Below are 26,202 nucleotides of genomic sequence, written 5' to 3'. Positions count from 1 at the left end.
GCCACTACACGGCGTCCCAGCACCTTACACTGTTTACATCCAGTAATGCTGGATTTAAGATCAGCTGATCGTCGGGGGTCAACTGTTCCATGGTTCTTTGTGGCCAAGGTGCTGGGACGCCAAAAAGTGGCCATTCTTGGGTACTGCAGCTCAGAAAAAGAGCGAGATGTAGTATATAAATACATATGAATGGTGTTTATGGCTGTAGAGGTCCCCAGCACCATCATAATCCAGAGATAGATGGTGGTGCCGGATCCTCACCGATCGGATATCCACGCTCTATCCTTAGGATAGCCCATCAGTATACAATGAACCGCATCAATCTGATACAAATAAACCCAACATATTAAGAAGCAAGACAGTCCGAGAGCCCAATACACCACAATCAGACTACAACCCCATGCACAAACGCACGGTGAACGGCTGTAGTCAGCGGACAAGTAATCTCAATGCAGATGACACGTCTCCGGTCAGACCATAATACATGGCGGTGTCATTTATGTGTCTGATCCCCGCGCCGCAAACCAAACATCGCTAATAAATGTTGTGCTCAAGTCCCAAAAATCAATGACGCATTTTTTTATTTTATTTTTCCCTGGGCGAGCGTTCTCCGCCTGTGTAGGAAACATTAACCTTTCCATACTGGAATACTAATAACTTATGTTACTTCGAGGGGGAGTTCATAGGTAGCGGCCACAGCATCAATGTAACACAAATGGGTGCATCTTTTATTGCTAAATGGTTATTTTTACCATTATTGATGGTAAAAATTGAAAACCTGTTTGCAAAACTAGGCAACTTGGCAATCTGTGCTGTACTTGTCCCTATTATGTATACCCCTTTTCACATGTAAGCGCCATGGAATAAATGGCGCTAAAATATTATTATTTATTAATAATAATAATAATAATAATAATAATAATAATAATAATAATAATAATAATAATAATAATAATAATAATAATAATAATACAAAATAATAATATTATATTTTTATATTAATACAATTAGTATTGTTTTTATTCATAATAAGAATAATTTTTTTTGTATTTTTATTAATAATAATCAAATAAAATAAAAAACTATTGGTTTTATTAGCAATAATATTTTTATTATTAATAATACATAAAAACGAAGGGAATTTTGTTACTTACCGTAAATTCCTTTTCTTCTAGCTCCAATTGGGAGACCCAGACGATTGGGTGTATAGCTACTGCCTCCGGAGGCCACACAAAGTATTACACTAAAAAGTGTAAGGCCCCTCCCCTTCTGCATATACACCCCCCGTGGGATCACGGGCTGCTTCAGTTTTAGTGCAAAAGCAAGAAGGAGGAAAGCCAATAACTGGTTAAACAATTCAATCCGAAGGAACATCGGGGAACTGAAACCATTCAACATGAACAACATGTGTACCCGAACAACCAAAAATCCCGAAGGAACGGGGGCGGGTGCTGGGTCTCCCAATTGGAGCTAGAAGAAAAGGAATTTACGGTAAGTAACAAAATTCCCTTCTTCTTCGGCGCTCCATTGGGAGACCCAGACGATTGGGACGTCCAAAAGCAGTCCCTGGGTGGGTAAATTAATACCTCAAGTTTGGACTGTAAAAACAGCCCTCCCCTACATGGAGGCAACCGCCGCCTGCAGGACTCTTCTACTTAGGCTGGCATCCGCCTAAGCGTAGGCATGCACCTGATAACGCTTGGTGAAGGTGTGCAGACTCGCCCAGGTAGCCGCCTGGCACACCTTCTGAGCCGTAGCCTGGTGCCGTAATGCCCAGGACGCACCCACGGCTCTGGTAGAATGGGCCTTCAGCCCTGATGGAACCGGAAGCCCAGCAGAACGGTAGACTTCAAGAATTGGTTCCTTGATCCATCGAGCCAGGGTGGATTTGTAAGCCTGCGACCCTTTGCGCTGACCAGCGACAAGTACAAAGAGTGCATCCGAGCGGCGCAGGGGCGCCGTGCGGGAAAAGTAGATTCTGAGCGCTCTCATCAGATCCAACAAATGCAAATCCAATTCATATCGATGAACTGGATGAGGAAAAAGGAAGGTAAGGAGATATCCTGACTGAGATGAAAGGGGGATACCACCTTAGGGAGAAACCCCGGAATCAGGCGCAGCACTACCTTGTCTTGGTGAAACACCAGGAAGGGAGCCTTGGATGACCGCGCTGCTAGCTCGGACACTCTCTGAAGAGATGTGACCGCTACCAAAAAAGGCCACTTTCTGTGAAAGTCGAGAAAGTGAAACATCCCTCAGAGGCTCAAAGGGCGGCTCCTGGAGAGCAATTAGTACCCTGTTCAGATCCCATGGGTCTAACGGCCTCTTGTACGGAGGGACAATGTGACAACCCCCTGCAGGAACGTGCGTACCTGAGGAAGACGTACTATGCGCTTCTGAAAGAATACAGACAGCGCTGGGACTCGTCCGTTAAGGGAGCCGAGCGACAAACCTTTTCCCAAACCAGATTGCAGGAAGGAAGGAAAAGTAGGCAATGCAAATGTCCAGGGAGACACTCCCTGAGCAGAGCACTAAGATAAGAATATCTTCCACGTCTTGTGGTAGATCTTGGCAGACGTCGGCTTCCTAGCCCGTCTCATGGTGGCAATGACGTCTTGAGATAATCCTGAAGACGCTAGGATCCAGGACTCAATGGCCACACAGTCAGGTTCAGGGCCGTAGAATTCAGATGGAAAAAACGGCCCTTGGGACAGTAAGTCTGGCCGGTCTGGTAGTGCCCACGGTTGGCCGACCGTGAGATGCCACAGATGCGGGTACCACGACCTCCTCGGCCAGTCTGGGGCGACGAGGATGGCGCGGCGGCAATCGGAGCTGATCTTGCGTAGCCCTCTGGCAACAGTGCCAGAGGGGGAAACACATAGGGTAGCTGGACCTGCGACCAATCCTGAACTAAGGCGCCTGCCGCCAGAACTCTTTGATCGTGAGACCGCGCCATGAAAATCGGGCCCTTGTTGTTGTGCCGAGACGCCATTAGGTCGACGTCCGGCCTCCCCCAGCGGCTACAAATTTCTTGAAACCCGTCCGGGTGCAGAGACCATTCCCCTGCGTCCATGCCCTGGCGACTGAGGACGTCTGCTTCCCAGTTTTCTACGCCCGGGATGTGAACTGCGGATATGGTGTATGCTCTGTCTTCCACCCACATCAGAATCCGCCGGACTTCCTGGGAGGCTTGCCGACTGCGTGTTCCGCCTTGGTGGTTGATGTATGCCACCGCTGCGAAGTTGTCCGACTGAATTCGGATCTGTTTGCCTTCCAGCCTCTGCTGGAAGGCTTGCAGGGCAAGATACCCTGCCCAGATGTCCAGAACATTGATCTGAAGGGTGGACTCCTCTGAAGAGAGTCCTTGCCCGTCTGAGAAAGGGGTACGTTCCTGTCTAGGGACGTCGACTTCCCATCCCATTGGCGAAGAATGTCCCATAGAAGTGGACGCAGATGAAAAACTGCGCGAAAGGGACTGCCTCTGCATGAGGCGTCTTAAGGGGTGTGACTGGCCTTGAAGGAGAGACTGCACCCCCGTCTGTAGTGAACGCCGTATGTCCAGCGGGAGCTGCACTATCGCTGAGAGAGTGTGAAGCTCCATGCCAAGATATGTCAGCGATTGGGTCGGTGTCAGATTTAACTTTGAAAAGTTTATGATCCACCCGAAACTCTGGAGAGTCTCCAGCGCCACGTTCAGGCTGTGTTGGCATGCCTCTTGAGAGGGTGCCTTGACAAGTAGATCGTCCAAGTAAGGGATCACAGAGTGACCCTGAGAGTGCAGGACTGCTCCCACTGCTGCCATGAACTTGGTGAAAATCCGTGGGGCTGTCGCCAGACCGAAGGGCAGGGCTACGAACTGAAGATGCTCGTCTTCAATAACGAATTGTAGCCAACACCGGTGCTCTGGAGCAATCGGCACGTGGAGATAAGCATCCTGATGTCTATTGACGCTAGGAAATCTCCTTGAGACATTGAGGCAATGACGGAGCGGAGGGATTCCATCCGGAACCGCCTGGTTTTCACGTGCTTGTTGAGCAGTTTTAGGTCCAAAACGGAACGGAAAGAGCCGTCCTTTTTTGGTACCACAACCAGATTGGAGTACAACCCGTATCTTGTTCCTGAGGAGGAACAGGGATTACCACTCCTTGTGCCTGCAGAAGAGCATCGGCTCGGTCGGGAGGTGAGGAATTTCTGAAGATCTAGCCGGAGGACGAGAACAGAACTCTATCCTGTACACGTGAGACAAAATGTCTCTCACCCACCGGTCTTTGACCTGTGGCAGCTAAATGTCGCCAAAGCGGGAGAGTCTGCCACCGACCGCGGATGCGGAGAGAGAGGGCTGAACGTCATGAGGAAACCGCCTTGGTAGCGGTTCCTCCGGCTGCCTTCCTTGGCCGTGATTGAGCCCGCCAGGAATCTGCGCCTCTCTGAGTGTGCACGGCCAGCGCGGAAGTCCCCGGCGCACCACAAGTCCCAGCCGCGCCACAGTGTAAAACACCCCGCAACGGCCGGCGCGGCAGTTTCTAACACATAAATTCACTCAGCTAAGCTGCAGTGAATAATAGCACAAGCGCTCCGCGCTGTTGTCCCCGGCGCACTAGCACTCCCAGCAATGCTGGTGTGTGTGTGCGCGATGTGTACGGGGACACAGAGTACCTTAATGTAGCAGGGCCCTGTCCCTGACGATACCCAGCTCCATATCCAGCAGGATCTCCGGGTCTGTGGATGGAGCCCGGTCTCAGTGCCTGGAGACCGGTAAGATCCCACTTCACCCAGAGCCCTGAGGGGGGATGGGGAAGGAAAACAGCATGTGGGCTCCAGCCTCCGTACCCGCAATGGGTACCTCAACCTTAACAAACACCCGACAAAAGTGGGGTGAGAAGGGAGCATGCTGGGGGCCCTAGTATGGGCCCTCTTTTCTTCCATCCGACATAGTCAGCAGCTGCTGCTGACTAAAACAGTGGAGCTATGCGTGGATGTCTGACCTCCTTCGCACAAAGCATAAAACTGAAGCAGCCCGTGATCCCACGGGGGGTGTATATGCAGAAGGGGAGGGGCCTTACACTTTTTAGTGTAATACTTTGTGTGGCCTCCGGAGGCAGTAGCTATACACCCAATCGTCTGGGTCTCCCAATGGAGCGCCGAAGAAAATACTATTTTTAATTATTTTATTTTTATATTATTATTATTAATATTAATACAATTAGTATTGTTTTTATTCATAAGAATAATTTTTGTATTTTTATTAATACAAATATTCAAATAAAATAAAAAACTATTATTGGCTTTATTATTAATTATAATAAAATAATAATACTATTTGTATTATTAAAAATGTTTTTATTTTTAATAAAAATAAATAATAATAATAATATACGGTTTATCAAAAAAATCCCGTTTTCAATAATGGTGAGATTTTTAATTACATTATATTGCAGAGGTGGCCAGTAACCTAGGTAACAAGCAGTAGTCTATCAGAGGTAGTTGCTTTCTCAGGTAAGGAGTGCAGTGCTTACAAGCTTTTTCCAATAGAGCTTGTAAGTGCTGCTCTGAAGCTGGCCAAATTGCTGTTAACTTCCAGTCCGTCCGGCTTCAGAGCCCCTATGCTCCTCCGATGCTACAAAGGAAAACCTGTCTCATATACACACATCAAAAGCATGCAGATTTGTCCAGTAGCGTGACGATGGCGAAGGTCACAACTGTCAATCATACAGTAGTGCACTGTCCCCAGGCAAGTAGCTGGAGAGTAGGGCACTGCTGAAGAATGAAGATGAGAAACCCTCTTTAAAGGCGGCGTGGTTTACTGAAGGTTTACTCACAAAAACATCCAGCCATTAACAAAAATATCTGCGTGAGCTATACAGAAAGAGGACAGCAGACGTGTTCACTCCGCGCTGCTGCTGAAGACTTTCTCAGGAAGATCCAGGACAGAACAGTGGAAACAAGTGATTTTTATTCAACGCATTTCAAAGCGTTTACAAGCTTCTTCTTCCGGAGAGGAATCACTGGTGAATCCTGGATCTTCCTTGGAAAGTCTTCAGCAGCAGCGCGGAGTGAACACGACGTCTGGCCTTTTGCTGTACTGTGCACTTGTGTATCTGCAGCAGCTGCTCCCCCATTAAGCATATAACATGTTGGGTGTCACACAACTTGAAAAGATGAGCGTTCCTCTTTCTTTTTTTATTCCGTTTATACCAAATAAGACCCTACTTTGCACCTTCGTGTTCTTTCATGCGCGAGCTATACTTACATTTCCCTCACTTCTTTGCCCTCCTTTGTGGGTGATGACCACAACTTCCATCCATTTGCGCAGGTGTTGCTATGGGGCAAACAAAACAATTCAAGATATTAGGGGAACAGGCGGAGATCTGATGGGACTAAAACTTGACCAAGATGAATCCGCTGTTCTAATTCTTTATGCAGTAGATGGACTCACAGATCACACATCCAAATGTGTTGTAACAGCATGTAAACTCATAACTGATCAATAGGGGGAGCTACGGGCGTAATCATATACATCACAATAGGGAAAAAATAAACTAAAAAGATGCCACGGGTGATTGTACATGCTGCGACTTGCAGCACACGTCCGTATCCCTACCCACGAATGGTTGCAAAACTACAAAACCAAAATCCGTAAGGCCTCATGGTGGGCAGAGGTTTAGATACCTACAACAAGAGAGGGATACCAGAGCTTGGGACCCCCCCCTGCTGGTGACCAATATGGGGGCTCATCTGTAGGGGTCCACCATGATCAGTGATAAATGTTCATGGCTTATGTGCAATAGTTGATGCGTAAAATAATGGTCGCAGTGTCTTACCATCATCTGATCGCAGAATTTATCATTGAAGGAGTTGGGGAAGAGCCGGGTCACAGACGTCAGGCGATTGACAACGTTGAGGGTCAGGCTGCGGTAGTCTCCAAGCATCATCAGGAGAGGCCGCATGTGGGTATGAATCTGGTCGACCTCTATAGTGGCTCCCTCCAGAAACTGCACCACAAAAAGAGAGAAAAATCAGCAAGAAACTATGGATCAGATAGCCAATGTGTGGATTTAAAGAAGTACCAGCAATTACCGTATATACTTGAGCCCATTTTTTATGCTGGAAACATCCCCCCTCGGCTTTAACTCGAGTGAGGTTCCCAAAAAAAAAAAACAACAAAATAATAATATTCTCACCTATCCTCTGTTCCTGCAGTGTCCTCTTACCTGTTTCTTGTGAACCACAGGCACAAAGACCCCTCAGGGATCGCGGATGGTGGACGTCGCCACCACTGCTGTAGGCGCTTTGGTGCACCCAGAAGGCAGCCAGAAATGCTCCGTTCTGGAGCTGCCCAGGCCGCTGCAGGGTACTGCACATCCGTCTCCTATTGATTTGAATGGGAGGCAGATGTACAGTACCCGGCCGCTATCAGTTGACTGGGCAGCTCCAGAACTGAGCATTTCCGGCTCTCGCAGGAGGACTTGGAGCATCTGATCGGCGGGGGGAGCAGGGTGTCAGACCCTTGCCGATCAGACAATGATGTATCCTAAGGCCGACGCTTCTTCGCTGTCTAACAGGTCGATGTCTCAAAATTGATGACCCGCAGTCGCTCAGCTGTGTCCACCTTTCTATAAGGAGCATATTGGTCCACAGATGGTCAGGGAAGGGATAAAACCTCGGGTGGGCTAAACATAGGAGGCAGGGCTTAGGGACAGAAGCTACTTTTAGGGTGGCACTACACTTGGGGGTGGGGCTATGGTTAGGGGGCGGAGTTAGGGTTAGGACAGCAGGAGTTCCACTCCAACACATTTACACTCAGTGCATGAGTGTAAACACACCACCCATTTCTTCTCACTTTTGATGGTATTTACTCTTCCCCTTAGGGGACTTGAAGCTGTGCTCGTCCGATCGCTTGTGCTGTGCAGAGTTGTACATGCTGATTTCTGTACAGCAGAAATCATCATCTCCTATGAATGCCAGCTCGCGTTCACAGGAACTTGGTCATGCCAGTGGTCATCAGCTGACCCCCGGCTGTTATGATCAAGTCACGGGCGTGCTAATGGGAGTGGGGGATGGCGTGGCCCCCTGACGGCGAGCGTTATATTCCACTATCAATGACTGACAAAGTAATTTAAAAGGATAACAACAGCGGACTGATCAACGGCTGTTTGAGGCACATGACAGCTGATTAAACCCGCCGACATGTGCAGGGCACTATGCGGGCTCAGTATGCAAGCCGACATCAAAGCGAGGGACAAGATGTATGATGTAATGTCAAGGGAGAAATTTTGGGTAAGACTGCTAATGGAGTCTTGTTCAGCCGAAACCAAAGGATGGGACCAAATTAGCTATCTGTACAGATATTATGAGACTCGATAATCAATGAACACAGGACATGCTCTCTGATTGAGCTCAGGCTTGCGTCTGAACTCGTGTATTCTATAGCTCAGATTTTAGCATTACATTTCAACCTTCAGACATGTACAAAAGTATCAGTCTGTCTTTTCTCGCACATCAAAACAGTACAGGGAGGTGCGTAGGGACATAGAAAAAAGAGAATTTTGTTTACTTACCGTAAATTCTTTTTCTTATAGTTCCGACATGGGAGACCCAAACCATGGGTGTATAGCTACTGCCTCCGGAGGACACACAAAGTACTACACTCAAACGTGTAGCTCCTCCCTCCGGCTATATACACCCCCTGGATGACAATCTACCCAGTTCAGTGCAAAAGCTGAAGGAGGACATCCACCCATAAGTAGAGAAAGAGTAAACTCGGAAAGACCAGAACTCTGTCTACCAACAACAGCCGGTGAAACACACGGAACAAAAAACTGCCAACAGGCAACAGGGAGGGTGCTGGGTCTCCCATGTCGGAACTATAAGAAAAAGAATTTACGGTAAGTAAACAAAAGTCTCTTTTTCTTTATCGTTCCTTATGGGAGACCCAAACCATGGGACGTTCCAAAGCAGTCCATGGGCGGGAAATAAACCAAACTGAGAAGTAGGAAAACCTAACTTCACAAATGGGCGACAGCCGCCTGAAGAATGCATCTGCCCAAGCTCGCATCTGCCGAAGCATGAGCATGCACCTGGTAGTGCTTCGAAAAAGTGTGCAGACTGGACCATGTGGCAGCCTGATAAACCTGCTGAGCCGTAGCCTGGTGCCTGAAAGCCCAGGAGGCACCGACAGCTCTGGTCGAGTGCGCCTTAATCCCCGGCGAGGGAGGCACCTGAGAACACTGGTAGGCATCGGAGATAGCCGACCTGATCCAACGAGCTAGAGTCGGTTTAGAAGCAGCGAGACCCTTGCGCTGACCAGTGGTTAGCACAAAAAGAGATGTGCACCGCCTAAAAACAGCGGTGCGTGACACATAGATTCGGAGCGCCCGCACCAAATCCAAGGAGTGCAACGCCTTCTCAAAGCGATGCACCGGGGCCGGACAAAGAGAAGGTAATGAAATGTCCTGGTTAAGGTGGAAAGGAGACACCACCTTAGGGAGAAAGTCCGGAGTCGGACGAAGAACCACCTTGTCTTGGTAAAACACCAAAAAGGGGGATTCTGAAGAGAGCGCAGCCAAATCCGAAACTCTCCTGAGAGAAGTTATGGCTACTAGAAAAACAACTTTCTGTGAAAGTCTAGACAAGGGAACTTCCCTGAGAGGCTCAAAGGGGGGTTTCTGTACGGCCGTGAGGACCAGATTAAGGTCCCAGGGATCCAAGGGCCGCCGGTAAGGAGGAATGATGTGAGATGCGCCCTGCATGAAGGTGCGCACCTGAGCCAGTCGGGCGATACGCCGCTGGAACAATACCGACAGAGCCGACACCTGTCCCTTAAGGGAATTGAGGGACAGTCCTAGCTGTAGACCGGACTGTAGAAAAGACAGGATGGTCGGCAGGGAGAACGGCCAAGGGGCATGGCCGGACGAACGACACCAGGACAGGAAAATGTTCCAAGTCCTGTGGTAAATCTTGGCCGAGGAAGACTTCCGAGCCTGAGTCATGGTGGAGATGACCTCAGAGGGAATGCCTGAAGCCGTCAGGATCCAGGACTCAAGAGCCACGCCGTCAATCTGAGAGCCGCAGAATTCTGGCGGAAGAACGGACCTTGAGAGAGAAGGTCTGGGCGGTCCAGGAGACGCCACGGCACCTCTACGGACAGACGGAGCAGGTCTGGGTACCACGCTCGCCTGGGCCAGTCCGGAGCAATGAGCATGACTCGACGGCCCTCCATTCTGATCTTGCGCAGAACCCTGGGCAAGAGCGCTAGAGGGGGAAACACATAGGCCAGACGGAACTGAGACCAATCTTGAACCAGTGCGTCTGCTGCGAAGGCTTGAGGATCGTGGGAGCGAGCCACGTAAACCGGAACCTTGTTGTTGTGCCGGGATGCCATTAGATCTACCTCTGGAGTGCCCCACTTGCGGCAGAGTGATTTGAACACTGCCGGATGCAGAGCCCACTCGCCGCAGTCTACGGTTTGACGGCTGAGATAATCGGCCTCCCAGTTTTCCACGCCTGGGATGTGGACTGCAGATATGGTGGACTTCGAGTCCTCCGTCCACTGGAGGATTCGTTGAACCTCCAGCATCGCCAGACGGCTGTGAGTCCCGCCCTGGTGATTGATGTAGGCAACCGCTGTCGCGTTGTCTGACTGGACTCGGATGTGCCTGCCCGCCAACAGGTGGTGAAAGGCTAGGAGAGCTAGAAACACAGCTCTGATCTCCAGCACATTGATCGAGAGGGCTGATTCGGACGAAGTCCAAGTGCCCTGTGCTCGGTGATGGAGAAATACTGCTCCCCAACCGGAGAGACTGGCATCCGTGGTGAGGATTACCCAGGACGGAGTCAGGAAGGAGCGTCCCTGTGACAGAGAGAGGGGCCGAAGCCACCACTGAAGAGAGCTCCTGGTTTGTGGCGACAGAGCCACCAGCCTGTGCAAGGAAGAGATCCGCTTGTCCCAACAGCGGAGGATGTCCAGCTGCAGGGGACGCAGATGGAACTGGGCAAAGGGAACCGCTTCCATTGACGCCACCATCTGACCCAGCACCCGCATGAGGTGTCTGATGGAATGACGGCGGTGCCTCAGCAGAGAGCGTACCGCCAGACGAAGAGACTGCTGTTTGACTAAGGGCAGCTTCACAAGTGCCGGCAGAGTCTCGAATTGCATCCCTAGGTACTCGAGTTTCTGGGTTGGAATCAGAGTGGACTTGGGCAAATTGACCAGCCACCCGAACTGGACTAGAGTGGCGAGAGTGAGCGAGACACTCCGCTGGCAGTCTGCACTGGATGAGGCCTTGACTAGAAGGTCGTCCAGGTAAGGAATCACTGCCAACCCCTGGAGGTGCAGGACCGCAACCACTGCTGCCATGACCTTGTTGAATACTCGAGGGGCCGTGGCTAGGCCGAAGGGGAGAGCCACGAATTGGAAATGTTCCTCTCCTATTGCAAAGCGTAGCCAACGCTGATGCGAAACCGCAATAGGAACATGCAGATAGGCATCTCTGATGTCGATGGATGCTAGAAAATCTCCTTGGGTCATTGAGGCAATGACCGATCTCAGAGATTCCATGCGAAAGTGCCGCACCTGAACGTGCTTGTTGAGAAGCTTGAGATCCAGGATGGGCCGGACGGAACCGTCCTTTTTGGGGACTAGAAAGAGGTTTGAGTAGAAACCGCTGAACCGTTCCCGGGCGGGAACCGGAACAATTACACCGCTGGCCTGCAGGGATGCCACGGCCTGAGAGAAGGCGGCGGCTTTGGAGCAGGGGGGGGTGGACAGAAAAAATCTGTTTGGCGGGCTGGAAGAAAATTCTATCCTGTAGCCGTGGGAGATGATATCCCGCACCCACTGATCGGAGACGTGTTGAAACCACACGTCGCCAAAGTGGGAGAGCCTGCCACTGACCAAGGACGTTGCTGGCGTAGCCAGATAGTCAAGAGGAGGCTGCCTTAGTGGCAGCGGCTCCTCCGGCCTTTTGAGGACGCGGCTTTGCGCGCCAGTTGGGTTTATGATCCTTGGCTGCGGTAGCGGACGAGGTCGAGGGCTTCGAGGCTGACCAGTTAGAGGAACGAAAGGAACGAAAATTCGATTGGTTCCTGCTCTGGACCGGTTTCCTGGCCTTAGTTTGCGGCAAGGAAGTACTCTTTCCGCCAGTAGCTTCCTTAATTATGTCATCCAGCTGTTCTCCAAACAGCCGGGACCCAGCAAAAGGGAGACTGCAAGTGTGTGTGACCTCCTGAAACACAAAGCAATGAACTGGGTAGATTGTCATCCAGGGGGTGTATATAACCGGAGGGAGGAGCTACACGTTTGAGTGTAGTACTTTGTGTGTCCTCCGGAGGCAGTAGCTATACACCCATGGTTTGGGTCTCCCATAAGGAACGATAAAGAAAAGAGAATTTTGTTTACTTACCGTAAATTCTTTTTCTTATAGTTCCGTATTGGGAGACCCAGACATTGGGTGTATAGCTTCTGCCTCCGGAGGACACACAAAGTACTACACTAAAAAGTGTAGCTCCTCCCTCTGAGCCTATACACCCCCTGGAGAACCAGATCTAGCCAGTTTAGTGCAAAAGCTGAAGGAGAATAGCCACCCACAAGTAAAAACAGAGCAAGAACAGGAACAACCGGAGACTCTGTCCACGACAACAGCCGGTGAAAACACGCGGAAAAAGAAACTGCCAACAGGCAACAGGGAGGGTGCTGGGTCTCCCAATACGGAACTATAAGAAAAAGAATTTACGGTAAGTAAACAAAATTCTCTTTTTCTTTATCGTTCCTATGGGAGACCCAGACATTGGGACGTCTCAAAGCAGTCCATGGGTGGGAATAAACAGAAAAACTGAGAAGTAGGCGGAGCCTAACTTCACAAATAGGCGACAGCCACCTGAAGGATGCGTCTGCCCAAGCTCGCATCTGCCGAAGCATGAGCATGCACTTGGTAGTGCTTTGAAAAGGTATGCAGGCTAGTCCAAGTGGCAGCCTGACAGACTTGCTGAGCCGTAGCCTGGTGCCTGAAAGCCCAAGAGGCACCGACAGCTCTGGTCGAGTGTGCCTTGATCCCCGGCGGGAGAGGCACCTGAGAATACTGGTAGGCATCCGAAATGGTCGACCTAATCCAACGGGCTAAGGTCGGCTTAGAAGCAGAGAGGCCCTTACGCCGACCTGTGGTTAGCACAAAAAGAGAGGTGCACCGCCTAAGAGCAGCGGTGCGAGACACATAGATCCGGAGCGCCCGCACCAGATCCAGAGTATGCAACGCTTTTTCAAAGCGATGAACAGGAGCCGGACAAAAGGAAGGCAGGGTAATGTCCTGGTTAAGGTGGAAAGGAGAAACCACCTTAGGGAAAAAGTCCGGAGTCGGACGGAGAACCACCTTGTCTTGATGAAAAACCAAAAAAGGTGACTCCGAAGAGAGCGCAGCCAAATCAGAGACTCTCCTGAGGGAAGTTATGGCCACTAGAAAGACCACTTTCTGTGAAAGACGAAACAAAGAAACCTCCCTAAGAGGCTCAAAGGGCGGTTTCTGCAAGGCCGTGAGGACCAAATTGAGGTCCCAGGGATCCAACGGCAGCCGGTAAGGCGGAATGATGTGAGACGCACCCTGCATGAAGGTGCGGACCTGAGCCAGCCGGGCGATACGCCGCTGGAAGAGCACTGACAGAGCCGAGACTTGTCCCTTGAGAGAATTGAGGGACAGTCCTAGCTGCAGACCGGACTGTAAAAAGGACAGAAGGGTCGGCAAGGAAAAAGGCCAAGGAGCATGGCCGGAAGAGCGACACCAGGACAGGAAAATTTTCCAAGTCCTGTGATAGATCTTGGCCGAGGAAGACTTCCGGGCCCGAATCATAGTGGAAATGACTTCAGGAGGAATACCAGAAGCCGTCAAGATCCAGGACTCAAGAGGCACGCCGTCAATCTGAGAGCCGCAGAATTCTGGCGGAAAAACGGACCTTGTGAGAGAAGGTCTGGACGGTCCGGAAGCCACGGCACCTCTACGGACAGATGGAGCAGGTCTGGGTACCAAGCTCGCCTGGGCCAGTCCGGAGCAATGAGGATGACCCGACGGCCCTCCATTCTGATCTTGCGCAGGACTCTGGGCAAGAGAGCTAGAGGGGGAAACACGTAGGACAGACGAAACTGGGACCAGTCTTGAACCAGAGCGTCCGCTGCGAAGGCCCGAGGATCGTGGGAGCGAGCCACGTAAATCGGAACCTTGTTGTTGTGACGGGATGCCATTAGGTCCACGTCCGGAGTGCCCCACTTGTGGCAGATTGACTGAAACACTGCCGGATGCAGGGACCACTCGCCACTGTCCACGGTTTGACGGCTGAGATAATCTGCCTCCCAGTTTTCCACGCCTGGGATGTGGACTGCGGATATGGTGGACTTTGAGTCCTCCGTCCTTTGAAGGATACGTTGTACCTCCAACATTGTCAGGCGGCTGCGTGTCCCGCCTTGGTGATTGATGTAGGCAACCGCTGTCGCGTTGTCTGACTGGACTCGGATGTGCTTGCCCGCCAATAGGTGGTGAAAAGCTAGGAGAGCCAGGAGCACGGCTCTGGTTTCCAGCACATTGATCGAGAGGGCTGACTCGGACGGAGTCCAAGTGCCCTGTGCTCGGTGGTGGAGACATACCGCTCCCCAGCAGGATAGACTGGCATCCGTGGTGAGGACCACCCAGGACGGAGCCAGGAAGGAGCGTCCCTGAGACAGAGAGAGGGGCCGAAGCAACCACTGAAGAGAGCTCCTGGTCTGTGGCGACAGAGCCACTAACCTGTGCAAGGAGGAAGGCCGCTTGTCCCAACAGCGGAGAATGTCCAGCTGCAGAGGACGCAGATGGAACTGGGCAAAGGGAACAGCCTCCATTGACGCCACCATCTGACCCAGCACCTGCATCAGGTGCCTGATGGAATAACGGCGGGGCCTCAGCAGAGAGCTCACCGCCAGTTGGAGGGACTGCTGTTTGATCAAGGGCAACTTCACAAGTGCCGGCAGAGTCTCGAACTGCATCCCTAGGTACGTGAGACTCTGGGTCGGAGTCAGAGTGGATTTGGGCAGATTGACCAGCCACCCGAATTGGGCTAGAGTGGCGAGAGTGCGCGAGACACTCCGCTGACAGTCTGCGCTGGATGAAGCCTTGACTAGAAGGTCGTCCAGGTAAGGAATCACTGCCAACCCCTGGAGGTGCAGAACCGCAATCACTGCTGCCATGACCTTGGTGAATACCCGAGGGGCCATGGCTAACCCGAAGGGGAGAGCCACGAATTGGAAATGTTCCTCTCCGATTGCAAAACGTAGCCAACGCTGGTGAGAAACTGCAATTGGCACATGCAGACAGGCATCTCTGATGTTGATGGATGCCAGGAAATCCCCTTGGGTCATTGAGGCAATGACTGACCGCAGAGATTCCATGCGAAAATGCCGCACCTGAACATGCTTGTTGAGAAGCTTGAGATCCAGGATGAGCCGGAAGGAACCGTCCTTTTTGGGGACTAGGAAGAGATTTGAGTAGAAACCTCTGAACCGTTCCCGGGCGGGAACCGGTACAATTACTCCGTTGGCCTGCAAGGATGCCACGGCCTGAGAGAAGGCGGCGGCCTTGGAACAGGGGAGAGTTGACAAAAAAAATCTGTTTGGCGGGCTGGAAGAGAATTCTATCCTGTAGCCGTGGGAGATGACATCCCGCACCCACTGATCGGAGACGTGTTGAAACCACGCGTCGCCAAAGTGGGAGAGCCTGCCACCGACTAAGGACGTTGCTGGCGCGGACAGATAGTCAAGAGGAGGCTGCCTTAGTGGCAGCAGCTCCTGCGGTCTTCTGTGGACGCGCCTTTGTGCGCCAGTTGGATTTTTGGCCCTTGGCTGAGTTAGTGGACGAGGCCGAGGGCTTAGAGGACGACCAGTTGGAGGAACGAAAGGAACGAAACCTCGACTGGTTCCTACCCTGGACAGGTTTCCTGGTTTTCGTTTGTGGCATGGAAGTACTCTTCCCGCCAGTAGCTTCCTTAATAATTTCATCCAGTTGTTCACCGAATAGCCTGGACCCAGCAAAAGGGAGCCCAGCAAGGTACTTCTTTGAAGAAGCATCTGCCTTCCACTCTCGAAGCCACAAGATCCTGCGGATAGCGAGGGAATTAGCCGAAGCCACCGCAGTGTGGTGAGAAGCCTCCAGCATGGCAGACATGGCATAGGATGAAAAAGCGGAAGCTTGGGAAGTTAAGGCAACCATTTCGGGCATAGATTCCCTGGCGAGGGAATGCATCTCCTCTAGAGAAGCAGAGATGGCTTTGAGAGCCCACACTGCTGCAAAAGATGGGGAGAACGAGGCCCCTGTCGCCTCATATACAGATTTGGCCAGAAGGTCAACCTGGCGGTCAGTGGAATCCTTAAGAGAGGTGCCATCAGCCACTGATACCACGGTCCGGGCTGAGAGTCTAGACACCGGGGGGGTCTACCTTTGGTGAATGAGCCCACTCCTTGACCACCTCAGGTGGAAAGGGAAAACGGTCATCAGAACCACGCTTTGGGAAGCGTTTGTCAGGACAGGCCCTAGGCTTGGTCACAGCGGCCTGAAAACTGGAGTGGTTAAAGAACACACTCTTTGTCCTCTTAGGCAAGGTAAACTGGTGCTTTTCTGCCAGAGAGGGTTGCTCCTCTGATACTGGCGGATTGAGGTCCAGTACAGAATTAATGGACGCAATCAAATCACTAACATCTGAGTCACTTTCGGACAGATCAATGGGGCACATGGAGGTAGCCTCCGAGCCCACTGTAAAGGCATCCTCCTCGTCCCGCGAGTCAGCCTCTGAAACAGAGCCGCGGGACGAGGAAGGGGAGGGAGCCCTACGTCTCCTCTTAGGAGGACGGGGCCTGGGACCAGATGAAGAATCCTCTGTGAGCTCCGCTGAGAGAGCCCTAGCAGCAGAGGCACCCTGTGAAGGGGGCTGATGCATGTTCAGCAAAGTCCGGGACAGCTGTCCCATGGAGTCGGCAAAAGACTGGGAGATGGGTAGAATCCTTATCTAGGTCTAAGCCGGGGGTTCAGCCACAGGAGCCGGAGCAGCCGGAGAGACCACTGGGGGGGCGATTCCAGGCTGAGGCATCGTCAGGTTAGAGCAGGCATCACAATGTGGAAATGTGCTCGGATCAGGCAGCACGAGCTTACATGCAGTGCATACTGAATATAGCTTTGGAGCCTTGCTCCTCGTGTGAGACATGCTGCTGAAGTGGGGGCTCTGCCAGAGTGACCCCCAGAGAGTATATACAGAGGCCCACAACCAGAGGTTGTGGCTTACCAGACCGCTGGAGCGGTGTTGTGTGCCCTCCAGATCCCGAAGCCTGGACTCCCAAGCACCTCAGCAGGGATGCTGCAGCCAGCGCTGATCGCAGGGAAGAACGCTGAGAAAATGGCGCCGGAGCGAGGAGAGGGGGCGGGGCCAACCCTGAGAGCGGGATCTGGAGGGCCAAAGAGACTTACAGGGGAGGAGACATGTACTCAGTGAGGAGTGTCTCTCCCCTGTGCAGAGCGGCCGCAGGGCGGAGCCGCACTGTCCCTCTGCATGAATGACATGCGAGGGCAGTGAAACCGAAAGTAGGCCTCCGGCGAAGCCGGGGCCTAAATTTGAGCGGTGCGGCCGGCGCGCAGGCACCATCGGCGCGGTTCTCAGGCGACAGCCAGAGAACCGGCCGGAAATGTCAGAAAACTCACTCAGCACACTCTCCCACCATAATAAAGTACAGGGACCCCCAGAATATAAACGTCTCAGGTACTTAGCTTGGTGAGACGCAGGGTTCCAAGTCCCTGGGGATGAGTGCTCCGTCCAGCAGGATCCTGAAGGGCTGCGGATGGAGACCGGTCTCCTGCAAAGCATGGAGAAACGTGCTGGCTCCCACTTCAAGCCAGAGCCCGAGGGATGGTGAAGGAGCGCGGCATGTAAGGCTCCAGCCTTGGAATCAACCTAAACAGCACCGCCGACACAGTGGGGTGAGAAGGGACATGCCGGGAGTCCAGACTTGGACCCGCTTTTCTTCAAACTCTTTCCAAAAATGAAAAATCAGATGAGAATGCATGTGTGGATGTATGCCTCCTGAACACAAAGCGATAAACTGGCTAGATCTGGTTCTCCATGGGGTGTATAGGCTCAGAGGGAGGAGCTACACTTTTTAGTGTAGTACTTTGTGTGTCCTCCGGAGGCAGAAGCTATACACCCAATGTCTGGGTCTCCCATAGGAACGATAAAGAAACCCACATTTCATCCCACGGATAATACATTCTCTCTTTGTGTGAAACCACTGATAAGCATAAATAACTTCTTTGTTCATTGTTTGTACACTTGTCCTTGGTTAACTCTTTTTGACTATACAGCTTAGAATCATATTATGGCGTCTGTGCGATTGCAATATAGACACAGATAATTATGCAACTACATCTATATTTTGATTATTTACATACATAGATAATCTTATTACATTTGACAAAATCTATAGCCCAGGCTACCTCCACAGTAAGTTTGTATGTGGTGAAGGGGTTCAGTAACACCTTTTGGCCCTGTGCTTCACATATGCTGTTGGCATCCATTGTGTGAGCGATCCGGCACGGCAATATAACTTCAGTTTATGACAATTGGCTGAAAGATCCATCCCAATAGTCAGACTATTAGAAATAGTGAATTAGCATACACCAGATCGCTGGGATTTAATACATTTCTACATGTGGATCACCCCAGACTGACTATTATTCATTCAGTATGAAGAACCTGGGATAACCATGACAACCCGACATCTCCCCGGGCCATTGTAAGAGATTCACCATTAATCCTCATTACATGTCATATCTCTGCACCAAACGCTTTTATTTTCCCCGGTTCTCTCCCCTGTAGTCAGCCGGTCATTGAGGAGTAATTAGGCACCGCATAATAAGCGAGCTCCGCTCTTAAGCATGCACTTCTGAAAATAACAAGGAGAATGAATGCAGAGGTATCGGTGCCGTCTCACCTTCCTCATACAGGCCTCTCCGGCCTCTTGAAGCTCGTTGTTTGTGGAGTTAAGGGCCTTGAACAGCGCAGCAATGATTTTCTCTCTTGACTGTGGTAAATAGTTGCAGGCGGCTAGGGCATCTGTTTAGAGGAAAACAAAATTAGGAATAAGATCCCGAAAAGGTAAAAAATAAATCAATAAAAAATTCCCCAAAAAAGTTTGAAAAATTATTTTAATGTTAAAGTAGGACTTCAGTGTTCTCCTTTTTTTTTTAGATATATATTCTAATTCAAGCTGTTTATTTTATTTAATCTTGGTTAAGTTGTATCTATACAATTTGCCCCCTTCATTATGGGCAACTATGCAATCTGATCTCCAGATCAGTACATGCTGTACTGTGTAAGGCAATCTGAACTATAAGATGACATTGCAGAATGTTCAGTGTATTCTAGGACATACACTAACGCTTTTTTTCCTCTGCCTCCTGCTTGTAAGAACTGACTATAAGAAACGCTTCACAAGCAGAAGGCGGAGGGACAAGGCTGAAGCGGCATCACGTACAAAACATGAAGTCTGTACTTTATGAATCAGATGATCACCGTTCTAGGTCACCGATTCATCACTGGAAATTAGACATTACTGCCGCAGTGTCCTCTAAACGGTAAAAAAGAGAATTTTGTTTACTTACCATAAATTCTTTTTCTTATAGTTCCGTATTGGGAGACCCAGACATTGGGTGTATAGCTTCTGCCTCCGGAGGACACACAAAGTACTACACTAAAAAGTGTAGCTCCTCCCTCTGAGCCTATACACCCCCCTGGAGAACCAGATCTAGCCAGTTTAGTGCAAAAGCTGAAGGAGAATAGCCACCCACAAGTAAAAACAGAGCAAGAACCGGAACAACCGGAGTCTCTGTCTACGACAACAGCCGGTGATAACACGCGGAACAAGAAATTGCCAACAGGCAACAGGGAGGGTGCTGGGTCTCCCAATACGGAACTATAAGAAGAAGGGAATTTTGTTTACTTACCGTAAATTCCTTTTCTTCTAGCTCCAATTGGGAGACCCAGACAATTGGGTGTATAGCTTCTGCCTCCGGAGGCCACACAAAGTATTACACTTAAAAGTGTAAAGCCCCTCCCCTTCTGCCTATACACCCCCCGTGCATCACGGGCTCCTCAGTTTTGGTGCAAAAGCAGGAAGGAGTAAAAGTTATAAATTGGTTTAAAGTAAATTCAATCCGAAGGAATTTCGGAGAACTGAAACCATTCAACATGAACAACATGTGTACACAAAGAACAACAGCCCGAAGGGAACAGGGGCGGGTGCTGGGTCTCCCAATTGGAGCTAGAAGAAAAGGAATTTACGGTAAGTAAACAAAATTCCCTTCTTCTTTGTCGCTCCATTGGGAGACCCAGACAATTGGGACGTCCAAAAGCAGTCCCTGGGTGGGTAAAATAATACCTCGTAATAGAGCCGTACCACGGCCCTTTCCTACAGGTGGGCAACCGCCACCTGAAGGACTTGCCTACCTAGGCTGGCATCCGCCGAAGCATAGGTATGCACCTGATAGTGTTTCGTGAAAGTGTGCAGGCTCGACCAGGTAGCCGCCTGACACACCTGCTGAGCCGTAGCCTGGTGCCGCAAAGCCCAGGACGCACCCACGGCTCTGGTAGAATGGGCTTTCAGCCCAGAGGGAACCGGAAGCCCAGAAGATCGATAAGCTTCGAGAATTGGTTCCTTGATCCACCGAGCCAGGGTTGATTTCGAAGCCTGTGACCCTTTACGCTGGCCAGCGACAAGGACAAAGAGTGCATCCGAACGGCGCAGGGGCGCCGTACGAGAAATGTAGAGTCTGAGTGCTCTCACCAGATCTAACAAGTGCAGATCCTTTTCACACTGGTGAACTGGATGAGGACAAAAAGAGGGTAAGGAGATATCCTGATTGAGATGAAAGGGGGATACCACCTTAGGTAGAAATTCCGGAACCGGACGCAGAACCACCTTGTCCTGGTGAAACACCAGGAAAGGGGCTTTGCATGACAGCGCTGCTAGCTCAGACACTCTCCGAAGTGATGTGACTGCTACTAGGAAAACCACTTTCTGTGAAAGGCGTGAAAGAGAAATATCCTTCATTGGCTCGAAAGGTGGTTTCTGAAGAGCCATCAGTACCCTGTTCAGATCCCAGGGTTCTAACGGCCGCTTGTAAGGAGGGACTATGTGACAAACCCCCTGCAGGAACGTGCGTACCTGTGGAAGTCTGGCCAGGCGCTTCTGAAAAAACACAGAGAGCGCTGAGACTTGTCCCTTAAGAGAGCCGAGCGACAACCCTTTTTCCAATCCTGATTGAAGGAAGGAAAGAAAAGTGGGCAAGGCAAATGGCCAGGGAGAAAAACCCTGATCAGAGCACCAAGATAGGAATATCCTCCACGTCCTGTGGTAGATCTTGGCGGACGTTGGTTTCCTAGCCTGTCTCATAGTGGCAATGACCTTTTGAGATAACCCTGAAGACGCTAGGATCCAGGACTCAATGGGCACACAGTCAGGTTGAGGGCCGCAGAATTCAGATGGAAAAACGGCCCTTGAGACAGCAAGTCTGGTCGGTCTGGTAGTGGCCACGGTTGACCCACCGTGAGATGCCACAGATCTGGGTACCACGACCTCCTCGGCCAGTCTGGCGCGACGAGGATGGCGCGGCGACAGTCGGACCTGATCTTGCGTAACACTCTGGGCAACAGTGCCAGAGGAGGAAACACATAAGGGAGCTGAAACTGCGACCAATCCTGAACTAAGGCGTCTGCCGCCAGAGCTCTGTGATCTTGAGACCGTGCCATGAATGTTGGGACCTTGTTGTTGTGCCGTGACGCCATTAGGTCGACGTCCGGCATCCCCCAGCGGCAACAGATCTCCTGAAACACGTCCGGGTGAAGGGACCATTCCCCTGCGTCCATGCCCTGGCGACTGAGAAAGTCTGCTTCCCAGTTTTCTACGCCCGGGATGTGAACTGCGGATATGGTGGAGGCCGTGGCTTCCACCCACATAAGAATCCGCCGGACTTCCTGGAAGGCTTGCCGACTGCGTGTTCCCCCTTGGTGGTTGATGTATGCCACCGCTGTGGAGTTGTCCGACTGAATTCGGATTTGCTGGCCTTCCAGCCACGGCTGGAACGCCTTTAGGGCAAGATACACTGCCCTTATCTCCAGAACATTGATCTGAAGGGAGGACTCTGTCGGAGTCCAGGTTCCCTGAGCCCTGTGGTGGAGAAAAACCGCTCCCCACCCTGACAGGCTCGCGTCCGTCGTGACCACAGCCCATGATGGGGGAAGGAAGGATTTCCCCCCCGACAGAGAAGTGGGGAGGAGCCACCACTGAAGGGAAGCCTTGGCTGCCCGTGAAAGGGAGACTTTCCTGTCGAGGGACGTCGACTTCCTGTCCCATTTTCGGAGAATGTCCCATTGAAGAGGACGCAGATGAAACTGCGCAAAAGGAACTGCCTCCATTGCTGCTACCATCTTCCCTAGGAAGTGCATGAGGCGCCTCAGAGGGTGTGACTGGCCTTGAAGGAGAGATCGCACCCCTGTCTGTAGTGAACGCTGTTTGTCCAGCGGAAGCTTCACTATCGCTGGAAGAGTATGAAACTCCATGCCAAGATATGTCAGAGATTGGGCCGGTGTCAGATTTGACTTTGGAAAATTGATGATCCACCCGAAACTCTGGAGAGTCTCCAGAGCAATGTTCAGGCTGTGTTGGCATGCCACTTGAGTGGGTGCCTTGACAAGCAGATCGTCTAAGTAAGGGATCACCGAGTGTCCCTGAGAGTGTAGGACTGCTACCACTGCTGCCATGACCTTGGTGAAGACCCGTGGGGCTGTCGCCAGGCCGAAAGGTAGTGCCACGAACTGAAGATGTTCGTCTCCTATGGCGAAACGCAGGAAGCGCTGATGCTCTGGTGCAATTGGTACGTGGAGATAAGCATCTTTGATGTCGATTGATGCTAGGAAATCTCCTTTGGACATTGAGGCGATGACGGAGCGGAGCGATTCCATCCGGAACCGCCTGGTTTTTACGTGTTTGTTGAGCAGTTTTAGGTCCAGAACAGGACGGAAGGATCCGTCCTTTTTTGGTACCACAAACAAGTTGGAGTAAAAACCGTGACCCTGTTGCTGAAGAGGCACAGGGATCACCACCCCTTCCGCCTTCAGAGTGCACACCGCCTGAAGAAGAGCATCGGCTCTCTCGGGGGGCGGAGATGTTCTGAAAAAACGAGTCGGAGGACGAGAGCTGAGCTCTATCCTGTAACCGTGGGATAGAATGTCTCTCACCCATCGGTCTTTTACCTGTGGCAGCCAGGCGTCGCAAAAGCGGGAAAGCCTGCCACCGACCGAGGATGCGGTGTGAGGAGGCCGAAAGTCATGAGGAGGCCGCCTTGGGAGCGGTTCCTCCGGCGGTCTTTTTAAAACGTGACTTAGACCGCCATGCATCGGAGTTCCTCTGATCCTTTTGAGGCCTTTTGGACGAGGAAAACTGAGACCTTCCCGTGGGCCGAAAGGACCGAAACCTCGATTGTACCTTCCGTGGTTGAGGTCTGTTTGGTTTGGACTGGAGTAAGGAAGAGTCCTTTCCCTTGGATTGTTTAATGATTTCATCCAATCGTTCACCAAACAGGCGGTCGCCAGAAAATGGCAAACCGGTTAAGAACTTTTTGGAAGCGGAGTCTGCCTTCCATTCACGTAACCACATGGCCCTGCGGACTGCCACCGAATTGGCGGATGCTACCGCTGTACGGCTCGTAGAGTCTAGGACCGCATTAATGGCGTAGGACGCAAACGCCGACGCCTGAGAGGTTAAGGACACCACTTGCGGAGCAGATGTACGTGTGACTGCATTAATCTGCGCATGACAAGCTGAGATAGCTTGGAGTGCCCATACGGCTGCGAATGCTGGAGCAAAAGACGCGCCAATAGCTTCATAGATGGATTTCAACCAGAGCTCCATCTGTCTGTCAGTGGCATCTTTGAGTGAAGCCCCATCTTCCACTGCAACTATGGATCTAGCCGCCAGTCTGGAGACAGGAGGATCCACCTTAGGACACTGAGCCCAGCCCTTGACAACGTCAGGGGGGAAGGGATAACGTGTATCCTTAAGGCGCTTGGAAAAACGCTTATCTGGACAAGCGCGGTGTTTCTGGACTGCCTCTCTGAAGTCAGAGTGATCCAGAAACATACTCAATGGACGCTTGGGAGACCTGAAACGGAATTTCTCCTGCTGAGAAGCTGACTCCTCAATTGTAGGAGCTGGGGGAGAAATATCCAACACCTGATTGATGGTTGCTATAAGGTCATTCACTATGGCGTCACCATCAGGTGTATCCAGGTTAAGAGCGGTCTCAGGATCAGAATCCTGATCTGCTAACTCCGCTTCATCATCCAGAGAGTCTTCCTGCTGAGACCCTGAACAGTGTGATGAAGTCGAGGGAGTTTCCCAGCACCCCCGCTTAGGCGGCCTGGGACTGCGGTCCATGTCAGAGACCTCACCCTGGGACCCATGGGTCATCCCAGGAGCACTCTGCATGTCTCTCCTCTCCAGCGTCAGAAGTGCTGACAGGAATGGCTGCCGGCGTTCTGTGGAGAGGAGGGGGCCGTGGGCGTGCCCTAGAAAGTGCGGGAATCTGGAGCCCCAGTGTGCTGTATGAGGGGGGAGGAGGATACAAGTATGCTCCAACCCTCAGCACTAACGTCCTGTGCAGCGTCCCGCCCTTCCCCTGACTGGCAGGCCTGGGGGCGGGAATAAGCGATACTAGGCCGCAAAAGCCGGGGACTAAAGTAATAAGCGCGGCCGGCATATAAGCGCGGTCGGCGCGGTAGTCCCCGGCGCACAAACACACCCAGCAGTGCTGAAGTGTATATGGCCACCAGCGCTCCATGCGCGGTTCCCACGGGGACACAGAGTACCTTACAGCGCGGCCGGCGCGGCTGTCAGTGGCATTACTCCCCGGCGCACTAACACACCCAGCAGTGCTGCAGTGTGTGTGGCATCAGCGCTCTATGCGCGGTCCCCACGGGGACACAGAGTACCTCACAGTAGCAGGGCCTTGTCCCTGTTGATACTCGGCTCCTGTCAGCAGATTCCCCAGGGGCTGCGGAGGGAGCACGGTCTCATGTGCCTGAAGACCGATTAGGATCCCACTTCACCCAGAGCCCTAAGGGATGGGGAAGGAAAACAGCATGTGGGCTCCAGCCTCTGTACCCGCAATGGGTACCTCAACCTTAACAACACCGCCGACAAGAGTAAAGTGAGAAGGGAGCATGCTGGGGGCCCTGTTATGGGCCCTCTTTTCTTCCATCCGACATAGTCAGCAGCTGCTGCTGACTAAATAGTGGAGCTATGCGTGGATGTCTGACCTCCTTCGCACAAAGCATGAAAACTGAGGAGCCCGTGATCCCACGGGGGGTGTATAGGCAGAAGGGGAGGGGCCTTACACTTTTAAGTGTAATACTTTGTGTGGCCTCCGGAGGCAGAAGCTATACACCCAATTGTCTGGGTCTCCCAATGGAGCGACAAAGAAAAAGAATTTACGGTAAGTAAACAAAATTCTCTTTTTCTTTATCGTTCCTATGGGAGAACCAGACATTGGGACGTCTCAAAGCAGTCCATGGGTGGGAATAAACTAAGAAGTAGGCGGAGCCTAACTTCACAAATGGGCGACAGCCGCCTGAAGGATGCGTCTGCCCAAGCTCGCATCTGCCGAAGCATGAGCATGCACTTGGTAGTGCTTTGAAAAGGTATGCAGGCTAGTCCAAGTGGCAGCCTGACTGACTTGCTGAGCCGTAGCCTGGTGCCTGAAAGCCCAAGAGGCACCGACAGCTCTGGTCGAGTGTGCCTTGATACCCGGGCGGGGGAGGCACCTGAGAACACTGGTAGGCATCCGAAATGGTCGACCTAATCCAACGGGCTAAGGTCGGCTTAGAAGCAGAGAGGCCCTTACGCCGACCTGTGGTTAGCACAAAAAGAGAGGTGCACCGCCTAAGAGCAGCGGTGCGAGACATAGATCCGGAGCGCCCGCACCAGATCCAGAGTATGCAATGCTTTTTCAAAGCGATGAACAGGAGCCGGACAAAAAGGAAGGCAGGGTAATGTCCTGGTTAAGGTGGAAAGGAGAAACCACCTTAGGGAGAAAGTCCGGAGTCGGACGGAGAACCACCTTGTCTTGATGAAAAACCAAAAAAGGTGACTCC

The 26,202-nt window shown here is 51.6% G+C and overlaps 1 protein-coding gene across 1 annotated transcript in view; it reads right to left on the bottom strand.

Moving 5' to 3' along the window:
• The window catches only part of TRRAP (transformation/transcription domain associated protein), a 467,034-nt gene that overhangs the window by 259,615 nt on the left and 181,217 nt on the right, over nucleotides 1–26,202 (bottom strand). The window contains exons 29-31 of the mRNA XM_075319755.1: nucleotides 18,986–19,107; nucleotides 6,822–6,992; nucleotides 6,251–6,319 (exon numbers count right to left, since the gene is read on the bottom strand). Of these exons, the coding sequence (XP_075175870.1) occupies nucleotides 6,251–6,319; nucleotides 6,822–6,992; nucleotides 18,986–19,107 (362 nt within the window). The remainder of the gene's footprint in view (nucleotides 1–6,250; nucleotides 6,320–6,821; nucleotides 6,993–18,985; nucleotides 19,108–26,202) is intronic.

This window comes from Anomaloglossus baeobatrachus, chromosome 7 (assembly GCF_048569485.1).
Source record: "Anomaloglossus baeobatrachus isolate aAnoBae1 chromosome 7, aAnoBae1.hap1, whole genome shotgun sequence".
NCBI classification, from domain to species: Eukaryota; Metazoa; Chordata; class Amphibia; order Anura; family Aromobatidae; genus Anomaloglossus; species Anomaloglossus baeobatrachus.
This window is presented reverse-complemented; position numbering and strand designations above follow the sequence as displayed.